The sequence below is a fragment of the Chrysochloris asiatica genome, unplaced genomic scaffold, assembly GCF_000296735.1.
Source record: "Chrysochloris asiatica unplaced genomic scaffold, ChrAsi1.0 scaffold00221, whole genome shotgun sequence".
Lineage (NCBI taxonomy): Eukaryota > Metazoa > Chordata > Mammalia > Afrosoricida > Chrysochloridae > Chrysochloris > Chrysochloris asiatica.
In genome coordinates, this window is record NW_006408739.1 from 253,923 (window position 1) to 267,846 (window position 13,924).

Below are 13,924 nucleotides of genomic sequence, written 5' to 3' on the forward strand. Positions count from 1 at the left end.
CTTAATATTTAGATGGGTATATATTTTGGTACTTTTTATGCTTTCTAATTGCCTCCAGGTAGATGTGATCAGAAGATGGGCTTCCCTTTTCACTCTTCTTCCTGAGAAGTTTCAAGATACCACTGTTGGTTGTTTTGACATAACTTAGGATTTAATTTTTGGTCTGTTTCCTCTTTTGTCTGCTTGTCCCGCTCCACAATCCCCACTCAGGCCTTTTTTCTAGTTGGAAACAGTTCAGGGCCGGCTGTGGCCGTTTGGTTTTAATTGGAAACTGTCTCTTTAAATTTTGAGGAGATATGTGCATGCGTAATAGAACACTCTGAGGGTGGGGCTGGGGTGCCCACTAGCTCAGGCACCCCTATAGTCACCCGAATCGAGGTGCACAGATAGCAAGGGACCAACGAACAGATACCAAAAGAAAAGAATGTCCACACCTTTATCTCAGTGGTTCTGCCAGGCGTCTGTGGCCGCTCAGATCCTTCCCCCGCATGATCTCTCCCAAGATGGCTGCTCCTGGAGCAGGTGAACGTCCTGGACTAGAAAGCAATAGATTTCTTGCTTCTGCCACAAATTCCCCCAGCTGTGAGCCTTCCAACCTTATAAATATTCCTTTATATGTGGTTCAGAGTTCTGGGACCAGTCCTTGAGCCTGCTTGGTCGGGTATTCTGTGTTGTTGTTGGCGGAGCTCCTTTACTGCACTTCTACCCGATCCGCCATCTTGTTTGTTCTCCAGACCCCATGTCTTTTGGGTAGCATGGTGTAGTAGATGAGGTGCAGGGGTAGGTAGACAATGCCAGTTCATGTGGGACGTTGTAGACCATGGCAAAAGATTTGCACGTTTTTCTAAAAATACTTCTGCTGTTAGGTGCCGTCAAGTTGGTTCTGACTCATCGAGCCCCTATGCACAGCAGAATGAAACTCTGCTCGGTCCTGAGCCATCCTCACAATTGCTATGTTTGAGAGGATATAGTTAAAAGGTATTGAGCGTGAGAGTGATAGGATCAGATTTCTATGGTTGAAAATAGATTGTGTTTTCAGTGTGGTGCTGAACCAAATTTTGTGATATCTGGTTCTGTAAGGCTAAATAAGGCACAGGGGCATTCCTTCCAGTTTGTGAAACAGAAAACTGAATTCATTATTTCGCCTTTGTCATCTCCCTAGTCTTTCCACTCCTGAAAAGAGGGCACGTGGCAGAATCAGAACGGTGTGGCGTTCTGCGGAAGCACAAAGTTGCTGGTGACAGACTTAATTGTTTAACAGATAAGTGAATGCAGCATACACACATCCTCAAGGGTGTATTCCCAAGAGTGAAATGAAAGTTGTAAGTTTATCTCCTTATTCAGGGCCTTGTCTGTAATGCCCAGTAAATGTTTCTTGAATAAATTTAATTTAATTACGCACACACACAAGACCTCATCTTTGAATCCTATTTCTGAGACCACTTCATAAACTTTGCAGGGCTTTAGTTCCTGTTGTAAATTAGTAGGCACAGCCTTTGTCATTAAGCTTATGATTTATCTAATTCAGTCATTTTCCAATAAACACTTACTGGAAATTATGTCAGTCACTGTCCTGAACCCTGAGAGCTCCAAAGAATTCTTGCCTTAAACAGAAGCAAATTTACAACAAAGTGAGGGATAAGTCCTAAAATATAGTTCTCGGAAACCATTTAAAAAGTGAACTTGGGCATGGGGGAAAGAGGACTGCTTCGCAAAAAGGGCAACCCTCAAGCTTAGTCTATAAACAGTTAAATGAGAGTTTGTCAGACAGAAAAAGGGAAGGGACAACAAAGGAATAGAAATATTGATTATTCACAGCAAGGACTGTGCTGAGATCTGTGTGGGAGAGTAGTGGGAAAGGGGGTCATTGCTAGCTTGGGAAGTGTCATTATTAAGACATTTGGACTAGATAGAATCGCCAAAGGATTTTCAGTGATTAATACGTTCTGGTTTTTATTTTAGAAGGTAAGTGCTTGTGGCCAGGTAGAGGTTGAGAGGGGCATCAGAGTCTGGATACAGGTATCCTGCTGTTAGGAGTCTGAAATCTTAGTAGGTCCTAAATCCAAGAGGTGGTTCTGAGGGAGTAATGAATCAGACTGGACATGGAGGGTAAAGAAAACAGATCCAAGGATGTCTATGTTTTCTTACTTGGTTGAGTGAGTGCTGACCTTTAATAAGAAATTTAAGACCAGAAGCGGACTTGTTTGGCTTATAGATAAGAACATCAAGGGAGTAGGACAGAAATAATGCTTGTCTATTCTATACTGGTAGCATAGTGGTTACGAATTGAGCTGGGAACCACAAAGTCAGCAGTTCGAAACTCCAGCTGTTCTGCGGGAGAAAGATGAGGCTTTCTGCTCCCATAAAGATTTACAGCCTCGGAAACCCTGTACAGGGTCGTTATGAGTCAGAACCGACTCCACGGCACATAATAACAACCACATTTTATCTTGGTAAGACATTTCTTTTTTGGCAGGTTAAAAAGAACACTTAAGAACATTATTGGAGTTGAGAGGTAGTATATATTAACAGCGAGGACTCTGGAGCCAGACTGCCCAGATTCACATGCTAAATGGGGATAAATCATAGCATCTAATTCATAGGATTCTTGTGAGAATCAAATTCATTAATACATGTAAACCCGTAGAATATTGAGTGACAATAGTAAAACCTGTTGTGAAGTACATCGAGTCGGGTCCAACCCATAGCGATCCTGTATAGGGTTTCTGAGGAGCAATTGGTAATCTTGAACTTGATGTTTAAGCAACTTTGCAGTCCAGTGCATTAACCCAGAGTGGGGAATTAGATATTTTATGTAAATGGAAAGTAAGAATACTAGGTCTGTATACAACTACTCTTACCCTTCAGCCTCACCACCCTCCTGCTGAGTGGGAAACTGCATTCACCAGCCACTGAGCTACAATATAAGGTCTATAGCTCATCTGGTGTTTTTGTTGTTTTATTTTTCTGTGTCTTGCCAAAAACATTTACAGTCTCAAAAACCCTATACGGCATCGCTATGAGTCAGAACCAACTCCATGATACTTAAACAACAACAAGAAGCATGTAGAAAAGGAATCCTGGTAGCATAGTGGGTTACACTTTGAGTTGCTAACCACAAGGTCAGCACTTTGAATCTACAAGCCACTCTGCAGGAAAAAGATGAGGCTTTTTGCTCCTGTAAAGATTTGTAGCCTCAGAAACCCTATACATGGTTGCTGTAAGTTGGAACTGTCTGGACAGCACACAACAACAGGCACTCCGAAAAATAGCCCTCGTGGTGTAGTAGGGATAAATAGTGAACTGCAAACCACAAAGTCGGTGATTCAAACCTCCCAGCCACTCCTTCAGCGAAAAATCAGGCTGTCTGCTCCTATAAAGGTTCACAGTCTGGGAAACCCTATGGGGCAGGTCTACTATGTCCTATAGGGTCACTGTAAGTCAATTGACTCGATGACAGCGGATTTAGTTTGATTTTAGGCACCTAAAACAGTGCCTAGCATGTCATGTTGTTAAGTGCTGTCGTTGGTTCTGACCCATAGTGACCCTGTATAGGGTTTCAGAGTGACTGGTGAGCTTGAACCACCGACCTTGCAGTTCATACCGACTTTGCAATCCAGCACATTAACCCACAGGGTCACACCAGGGCTCCATAGCATGTCATAGAAGTTCCATAAGTATTTGAAGGATTGATTGTATAAATACTGTGAACTGTTGGGAAGAAAAAATTAATTACTTTTGTTAAGTGTATGTTGTTAAGTGCCATCGAGTTGATTCCGACCCATAGCCACCCGTACATGGTTTCCAAGGTGTAGCTGGTAGGTTTGAACCTCCGACCTTTAAGGTTTGTAGTCCAGTGCTGATTCTACAACGCCACACCAGGACTCCACAGCCTTGTATGAAGCAGTTCTGCTCTGTCCTTTAGGGTAGCTGTTAGCTGGAATTACACTGCAGTGGGTTTTGGGTAATGGACCAAGGCCAGTCCTTGTCCCCTTGGTTGAACATGAAGGTGCCTCCCTCTAGCTTTCAGAGCTTGCTGCTTCCGTTTGGTCCAGAAGATAGTGCCACCTCCACACTCTTTTCCAAATCAGACTTTGCATTTCAGAAGGAGTCCCTCCCTGACTGGTTGAGAAAAGTGTGGGCTTGTGGGGACAGAGAGGGGTTTGAAGTGGCTTGTTCTGGTTTCTGGTGCCCATTCTACCCAGTATGCGTTTGAGCTTTTTTTGTGTGTAGTTCATTTATTTACCTTACTACTTTAAATGGAAACTCTATATATATAATCTAAATGATAAAACAAAAAGACAATAAAGGCAAAATAACAATTATATGTTTTTGCTTTGAAACTGAGTCTGTTTTTTTGTTACAATGAAAGATTAGTAAATTTCAGGTATTAAAGACAGAGAAGCACCGAAATGGAGTCCTGGTGTGGCCCTGTAGGTTCAACACTGGACTGCTAACTGCAAGGCCAGCACTTCAAACCCATCAACTGCTCCTTGGAAAGCCTACACAGGGTTGCTGTGTGTTGGAACCAGTTTGATGGCACTTAGCAGCAGCACTAAAATAATGAAATAGGAAAGCTTGAAAGGGGACTGAGTCTCGCTGAGATTTGCTGGTGTTTCTGTCATCTCCCATACCATCGCCAGTGTGAAAGACACTGTGTCCCTAGTGAGCAGAGTGCTGGCTTGGATTGTGTCTTTTAGAAAAGCAGTGGATGAGGATTAATAGAGAGATGATGTGCAGTGGGGTCAAGGACAGAGAACTAGTATTAGTAAACCTTTTAATTGATAAAGTATACCTTTTGTGAGGGGGTGAACCAGGTGGGGGGGGGGGACAAAATTGAGAAATATTAGATTGGACCTGTGGTATTTCTTAATAAGGTGCTATTTTCGGCTTTGGGGGCCAGATCATTGCCATACAAGGCTGTCCCAGGCTTTGAAATCCTTGTTCCCTGGGTATTCAACACTAGTGTTAATTTCCCTCCTCCCCCGAGTCATTAGAATAGCAAGTCCACATTTCTAAATATCTTTTGTTGTTAGTTACCAACATGTGCAGAGTAGAACTGCTCCATAGGAGGTTCAAGGTTGTGACATTTTGGAAGCAGATCGATAGACCTGTCTTCTGAGCTGCCTGGGTGGCTTCGAACTACCAGTCTTTCAGGAAGTAGTCAAGCATTTGCAGCATTCAGGGCGCTGGCAGGGTGGTGAGTTCTGCTACTGCTCACCATAAACTGAGGGAATGACCTCCATAACTATATGGAAACAGTAAGGACCATTTGAAACTTGTCTTTTTCCAGAAGAGAAGAAGAAGTTGATCCGACATTTTGATGAGAAGCAACAGGAAGCAAATGAGACGGTGAGAACCAGGAGCAAGTCCTGAGTCCTTGTTTCTTCTGTCAGTGTTGCTCTTTTAGAGAAATAATGCTGTATGTGACCTGATGAACATGGCCTGGGCTTTGACCCTTATTAAGTGAGCCCAGTCAATGGGGTGGGTATCGAGAGGGTTTGACAAGCACAAATGAGTAAAGCTTGAAGATGCTCCAAAAGTGGCCTTTGGTAAAACATACCCCATGTGAGGAAGGATATTCTCATGCCTCTACTTAGGTGGGCTTTTTAAAGTCTTATTTTAAGAATTTATCCTTAAGGTAAATTACAGTTCATTAAACTTAACTGTCATAGGCAATGTGGATCTAGGCACACTCACCTTCTGTCTTAAAAGACCGCACAGTAGCTGGATTTGGTTCTAGGAACAGGAGGAATTCCTAACCAGCCCCCAAAACTTGTTGGAAGTTGCTTCAGGCTGCTGAATACATTAACAACTGCTTCTCTCTTAATCTCTGGCTTTCCTTTTAGAAACAAAAAATGTTATTTTCTAATCCTTTGGAAGCTAGAGTCCATTGCTCCATCTTCTCATGCTTTAGCGTCAGCAGCCCTACTCAGTAGATTGGGACACAAATCCAAGCACCTGCTAGTACTTTGTAGAAATATTTGCCCTTAGTTTTTGCTGCCTCAGGGTAGACGGAGAAGAAAAATTCTTTTTAGGCCAGAGAACTTCCTTTTTACTAGTTGAAGAACTTCTTCCCTACCCCTGTGTATTTCTGAGAAGGGAAGTTGTTTTGCATCTCTTTTAAGAAGGACCAAGCCACCACCAGCCTGTGGGAAAATGTATATGGTTATAAGATTCTGTGGTGGCAGCTGTCCTCCTCTTCTAACTTCTTAAAGGGGATGAATCATCAGCATCGCCCCAAGGCAGATTCCTATGAGGTGGAGGTCAGGCATGCTTCCCTTCTCCGACCTTTTTTTTTTTTTTCTTCTAAAACCGCTTCTGATACTAGCTGTCCCTGCCATGGCACATTCTACTTCTCCACAAGATTTAAAAGTTAGTTGTAATAGCCACACAAAACTCACTGACAACATTCAAGGTTAAGGAAGTGTTGTGTTGTTAAGTGTCATAGTCATTTCTGAATCATAGCGCATTGTATAGGGTTTCTGAGGAGCACCTGGTTAGTTTGAACGGCTGACCTTGTGGTTCAGTGCTTATCCTACAGCAGGACACCAGATTATAAATCTGAATCAAGTTTAGGAAGCATGTAGGCAAAGTCTCTCTCTTCTTCAGTTCAGGACACCTCTCTCAGCTTGGCCCCATCAGGAAAGTGTTTCTTTCCCAGCCCCGAGCCTTTGTCCCTGCTCAGGCCTGGCCTCTGCGTTGCTCAAGCAAGTGTTACAGAGAGGTTTAGCTTCATGAGTAAGTACCCACAGGCACCTCACTCTTCCAGTAGTTCTTGGTCCAAGGCTCTGGCTTTGTGAGTCAACAAGTCTAGCTCCACTAGCAAGTGCCTAGAGGCATCCCACTCACCAGTAAGCCTTCCACTCTAAGGCGCTCGGCTCTTTCACTCTGTGGTTCACCCACTGTAACTGCCACCTCAGTCTCATGGTTCAGCGCTGCTGTTTCTCTGCTGCCGGAGTCCGCTATGCTGGCACTGCTACTCACCATTCTGGTGTTAAGGTCTGATTCCTGGGTCTCAGAGGTTCTTAGTGCAGGCTACCCTAGGTCCCATCTCCTCTTCTTGTTGGTCCCCTCTCCTACTATGGGATTGGCTCATTTTCACCTTAGCAGGATGGCAAAACTGATCAATTCCATTGTTAGGGTTCCCTACACCTTATTTGCATGGTCCCACCCTTGCAGGGTTCCTTGTGCCTTACTGCATCATTAACAAGCTGTCCAGTCACCTTGGTGAGCCACAAGCACCTTATTTGCATAGTTTCACACAGTCATTTTGTATAAGTTACAAAACCATGACAAGGTTGATCATGCACTTGGGCATATGGATGGTACCTGTTATGTATGTAGACAGCCCTCTTTCAGTTAACATCTTGAGAGCCGTCAAGTCAGTTCAACTCATAGCGACCCTGTGTAGGATTTCTGAGGAGCTGCTGGTGAGTTTGAACCACCAACCTTTTGGTTCAGTCTGACCTTTCAGTCCAGTGCTTATCCTATACCTTAGTTTTTTGTTTTTTATTTTAATGTTTTATTGTGAATTGAGTGAAGGTTCACAGAATAGATAACAGTCCCACGTTGAACAAATACATTTTGTGTCATTACAATTATGCCTAAAAACCTTTCAGCTAATTCCCGTTTGGTGCTGATTCTTTGTTTCTGTGAACTAGGCAAAATTAACCAATCCTAATCATGGTGTGGCGCTGTTTGAGTTAATGCGCCAGCCTGCAAAGCCGTTTGAACTACAAGGTTGGTGGTTCAAGCTCACCAGTTGCTCCTTGGAAACCCTATACAGGGTCGCTATGGGTCGGAACCAACTCGACGGCACTTAGCAACAACCCTGGCTGTCTGGTGTCATGGGGTGGCACTGTAGGATAAGCACTGGACTGCTAACCACAAGGTCAGAGGTTCAAACCAACCGATCACTTCTCAGAAACCCTATACAGGGTCACTGTGAGTCAAAACCAACTCAGTGGCACTGACAGCAACAACCCTGGCCATCCATGCCAATGAACATAATTTAGGATCTCTAATTTGGACATATCGTCAGGAGGAACCAGTCGCTAGAGAAGGATATCATGTTTGGTAAGGTGGAGGATCAGAGAAAAAGAGGATGCCTTCCCCCCCCCAAATGAGATGGATTGGCAAAGTGGCAGCATCGATGGACTCAAGTGTGGCAACAGTAGTGAGGTTGGCTGAACATCGGGCAGTGTTTAGTTCTGCTGTGCAGAGGGTCGCTATGAGTCGGTTCCGACTCGATGGTACCTGACAACAACAATGAGAAAATGCATATAAAACTATCTGTAAAATTTAAGGTACTTGTTTTTTCATATATTCATTCACCGCATGTGTTAATATCTGCTTTTAAGTTTGCCGGCTACTTAGAATAGTGAACATGTCAGATGTGACCCCTGCCCTCATGGAGCTTGATCATTTGGACTAGTCTTTGTTTGATGAGTCCAAACAAGGCATGTGCCCAGGTGAGAGGAGAGCCAGGCTAGTCTGCTCACTGTGTTCTGCTTTCCCAGTTGGCAGAGATGGAGGAGGAACTACGTTATGCACCCCTGTCTTTCCGTAACCCCATGATGTCCAAACTGCGAAGCTACCGGAAAGATCTTGCCAAACTGCATCGGGAAGTTAGAAGCACACCTTTGACAACTGCACCTGGGGGCCGGGGAGACATGAAATACAGCACGTATGCGGTGGAGAATGAGCACATGGTAAGTTTTCCCTGTTCCCCTCTAGGGCCTATGTATGGAGCCATGGTTGCACAGTGGGTTAGTCGTTGGGCAGCTGACCATAAGGTCGGCAGTCTGAATCCACCAGCATCTAGCAAAAGGAGGAGTCCGTTTGCTTCTTTAAAGATTTATAGCCTCAGAAACTCTGTGGAGCAGTTCTTTAGGGTTGTTATAAGTTTGAAAGGACTTGATGACAGTGGATTTTGTTGATTTTTAGGACCTACAGTACAAGAATTAACCATATTATAGATATTGTGTTATCAGTTCATACTAAGCAATTATTTTGTTTTTCTCCCTTAGCCTCCTTCCTGTATTCCATCTCCCTTAGGACACTCACTCTGTTGTATTTAATGCTTGGATTTCCAAACCATATGCTTAGATTTCTTGGTATTCTTTAAAAGTATGTGTGTGTGTATATATATTTATAAAACTGCTTTGTATAAAGTGTTATATAATTGCCACTTATTGTATCTGGGCTCTTTATTGACCCATTTGTCCCAATTTTCTTTTCTTCTTGGGCTTTTATTGCATAATAAATTTTATAATCAGTTTCTCATGTTTGCCTCAAAAATTCAGTTAGGTTTTTTATTGGAAATGCAATAAACATGTAGAATAATCTGGTCAGGAGTTATATCCTTACCATTTTAAATTGTTCCATTCATGAATATGCTATGGCTCACCATTTATTCAATTCTCTTATGTTGCCTCTTAATAAATGTTTAAAATTTTTCTCTTTGAAGATCTTTGTATACTCTTGTTAATTTCTAGACGTTTTATAATTTTGATTTTAAGTAGCAATATATTGTATATTACAACTGCATGTATTCTTATCAATCTCTGTTACAGCCAGTGCTTTTTAACTTCCGAGTGTTGAGCTATCCAAGCAAATTTACTGAACTTAGTAGTTCTAAAAATATGTTGGCTGTGTGGATTTTCTGTTGTCTACTCTTTAGCACCTTTGTAACAGGAAGTGGCCTACAGGAGTCTTAACCTTAGAATGCTTCCCCCTTCACATGCTAGGCTCTCTGCAAGGCACTTGGACTAATAAGTTTCCTGGCCTTGTGAAGCTTATAGCATGTTCCCATTGAGAGAAAAGCATACCTACTGCTCACTTCTGTCTACCTTCGCAATGACACAAGATTCCTGTAACCTGGACTTGAGACTTATTTGTGTTGTTACAAAATTAATCCAATCCTTATATTTATGAAGGGAAATATAGTATTGCTACAAAATCATAGAAACCTTTGCTAAGCAACAATATGAAAATTTGAAGCTATGGTTTCTCAACATCCTCCATCTAAGTGTTTTTACTTCTGAAGGCAGTTGTTTCCATCCCCAGAGAATTCTGTGCTCTTTGATTTATACCACGTTCAAAATAGCAGTTGGGGCAGGGCGTCTCTGAAGGACTCCAGTCCTGGTCCTTTTCAATGTTCTTTGAATTTAGGGAACAAAAATAAGTCTGACAGGAGCAAGATTAGGGTTGAAGGGTGTGTAATGGGGAAAAGTTTCCCAATGAAATTCTCCTTGGACAACTCCTGTTACCCTCGAACAATGAGCAGATGCATTGCCGTGATGGAAAAAAAAAAAAGAAAACCTTGGTGCAACGTTGCGTTTCTGGTCTTACCATTTTCAGTTTTCTGGAAACATATCTTTATAAAGCCCCATGATCATCCTGTGTCCTTCATGAACATTTATCAAGATTATCCCTTTGGAATCCAAAAAATCAGTCACCATCACTTTCTGAGCTGGTCTCTGCCTTGATTGTAACTGGCCCAGCAGATCCCTCAGAATCTACTGTTTTGATTGGGCATGAGGAAACTAAAACAGGTGCATTACTGAGAAGAGTATGGCAGAAACATGTTTAAACACGTTTTAAACTCATGAATGTATAAGCTACAACCCTAAAAACATATTTTTAAAATTAACCTCATATGTTGGTGTCTTGGTGTGGTGCTGTAGGATAAGCACTGGACTACCGTGAAGTCAACAGTTCAGACCCACTAGTTGCTCCTCGGAAAGTACCTTTGACTCGGAGGTACTTACAAGATGTTTCTGGCTGAACAACCTAGAAAATGCAGGCTGCTTCATGTGTAGAAGGAGATGTTTTGTTGCAGTGAAAATTGAGCCAGGTTTCTCTCTAGCCTTCAATATTCTGATTTCTAAAACTGGACTAACTGATCAAAAATTTGTATCCTGAAATCATCTAGAGAAGCTAGATAGTTAAAGGAATAAAATAAAATCCTATGACAATTATAACATGAATTATATTCCATAGTGCAAACTAGAAATGGTCTGGCAAGTAGCATGGAAGAGGGCCATGAATACAGACTGAGTTGTTGTTAAGTGCCACGGAGTCGATTCCGACCCATAGCGACCCTGTATAGGGTTTCCAAGGAGCAGTGAGCTTGAACCGCCAACCTTACAGTTCAAATGGCTTTGCAGTCTGGCACGTTAACCCACAGCACCACACCAGGACTCGGGTATGCATTAGTAATTACCGTTTTAAACAAATCCTATTTCACAATGCATCCTGATTCTGAATATTTAAGGAATATTCAGAATGGTAATTAGCTCAGCATTACTTATGTCACATTAAAATGAGGAATAATGGAAGTTTTTCAAAGGACTCACAGCATAGTGTTACAGATCAGAAGCTGAGGTGATTTGTGAAAGAGAAGCATGGTTTGTAGAAGAAACTTGGAAAAACAGGTAAGGGGTTTTTCAGGGGGGTGGGTGAATAGGAGTAGGGCTAAGTGTTTAAGAGTAAGGGTTGAGCTGTGATATGAGTAGCTTGTTGTTCTTTTCCTTGAATCTGTTTGATTTCCTCTTCATTTGAAAGCTCTTTAGCTACTTTATTCCCTCATTTTTACTTTATGGGTTTTTTGTTGTTGCAACTGTGTCTCTGATTCTCTATTTTCAGTCTTAACAGGTCTGTTTTACCTTGAATACTTTTACCTCTGGTTTGAGTGTAGGTGATATTGTCATGTGTGTTAGTCACAGGTGACTTTGTCTGCCATTGTTGATTTTTCCAAAGAACTCCCTTTCATATTTGGTCTGGGTTTTTACAAATTCTTTTAATTTCTGTTTCTCTGAAAATTACCTAATTTTGCTCCTATTGGATGGACAGTTTTACTGAATATGTGATTATTAGTTGGCAGTTGTTTTTTTCTCACTGTTTTATATATGTCACTCCATTGTCTTCTTGTCTGCATGGTTTCTGCTGAGAAATCAGAGCCTAAGTCTTACTAGTTCTCCTTTGTAGGTAACCTTTTGTTTTTCCTGAGTTGCTCTCAGGATTCTTTCCTTGTCTTTGGTTTTGAAAAGTTTGATTGTCTTGGTGTTTTTCTTTTGAAGTATGTCCTGTTTGGAGTTCATTCAACTTCTTGAATGGCTATCTTCTCATCTTTCATGATGTTAGGGAAATTTTCTTCCAACAACTCTTAGTATTCTCTGTGGGCTTTTTTGTCTCCTGTTCTGGAATTCTAGTCATATGTAAGTTATGCCTCTTCATAGTGTCTCACATAAATCTTAAGCTTTCTTTGGCTTTTCTTGTTCATTTTTCTCATTATTCCTGTAACAGAAGAATATTGAGAGACTTTTCTTCAAGCTGAGTAATTCAACTTTCCATTGATTCAGTTCTATTTCTTTACCTATTCAGTGTATTATTTATTTCTTAAGCCTTAGTGTTAATCTTTTGACTTTCTAATTGCTGATTTTGCATGGTTTCCATTTTTTTTTTCCCCCAATTTTTTTGTCAGGTTTTTTCCATAGTTTTGTCTGTTTTCTGTGATTTCATCTGTAGTTTTCTTAATTTTTCTCTCATTGCCTAATTAGCATTCTTTTAAGTTCCTTGTCAGGCAATTCCAATACCATTTTGCGTGTTATATTTTCTGACTCTGTATTTTGATCACTTGTTTGCAGCAGTTTGTCTTGTTTCTTTGTGTGTGAATTGAGTGAAGTTTTACAGAGCAGATCATCAGCTTTACATTCAACAAATCATATACTTTGCATCATTACATGGTTGCAATCCCCTCCATGCACCAACAGTTAGCAGCATTTACCTCTATTCACTTTCACCACTTGCATTCCTCCCTGTGTCTCCCGCCACCCCCATCTTTTCTCTGCCAGCCTCTCTCTGGTTGTATATTGCGCCCCATCACCCATGTCAACACATGTCTTGTTTCTTTATGTAGGAAACAAATTGTCTGTTGTTTCTGAGACATTGTACTGCTGTGTTTATATTTAATTGATGGTTATACACTAAGGCACTCACCACCTGTGTCCTGGTGGATGTGGTAGAGATCTGAAGTGTGAATGCAGTTAATTCTCTGTTGACTGGGTAGCATAGTTCAAGGTGGGCTTATGCGCCTCGCGAATCAGGGGCCTGGCACCTGACCCCAGGCAGAACAGAGGTGGCACAGGAGGGAGTGCCACTGGCAACTGGGTTGGCAAGCGTGGGGTGGGGACTGGCTACACCCCCATTTACCAGGAGGGCATGGGAACAAGGAAGAACTGCACTCCCTTGCCACCAACGTCCTGCTTTGTCCTGTGCGCAGGCCCCTGTATCCACAGCTGCTTACATACAGGAGCTCGAGATGCCTGTGCTGCCTGCTCCACATCAGCCCCTGTTCAGCTTCATCTTCTATTGGGCACTTAGTCCACCTCTCTGCTCTGATGCTCAGGGTCCTAGGACCACCATCTGCATTGATTCAGTCTCTTATGTCTTTGTTGCAGAGGATCAGTTCAGTTCTGCTTACTCTGCCATCTTGCTTGGACTCTCCAGATGGATGTAGCGTTGGTGATCAATGTCTCTTAGGATTACAGCCATGAAAACCCTGAACAAGACAAAACAACAGGGAGATACATCGAGACAATTTTGCTTCTAAATTATTAGTTTCAGAAACTTGGAAATATACATTGACCACCTTCAGTAGAATTACTGCTCCAAATCTGTCTGAGGTTGATTTATGTAACCTTTTTGGTTAATCAGTGGGCATTTTGTATCATGTATGAGAACTTTTCTTCTGCTTCCTAAAATAATGGGTTTGCTCATTTCAGTAGTTTCCCAACCCACTGGCCCAGTCATTTTATGAAATAAAGACTCCTTTCACTTCGGACCTGAGAGCCCAGTCCGCCTTTGGCTTCTTGATACTGGTGTCTGTGGACCTGTAGTCAGCATCTCTCGGCCTCCG

General features: G+C 42.1%; 1 protein-coding gene across 1 annotated transcript in view; it reads left to right on the top strand.

Moving 5' to 3' along the window:
* Positions 1 to 13,924, top strand: part of VTI1B (vesicle transport through interaction with t-SNAREs 1B) — a 30,000-nt gene that overhangs the window by 4,849 nt on the left and 11,227 nt on the right. Inside the window, exons 2-3 of the mRNA XM_006873048.1 lie at positions 5,294 to 5,352; positions 8,523 to 8,714. Coding sequence (XP_006873110.1) covers positions 5,294 to 5,352; positions 8,523 to 8,714 — 251 coding nt within the window. The remainder of the gene's footprint in view (positions 1 to 5,293; positions 5,353 to 8,522; positions 8,715 to 13,924) is intronic.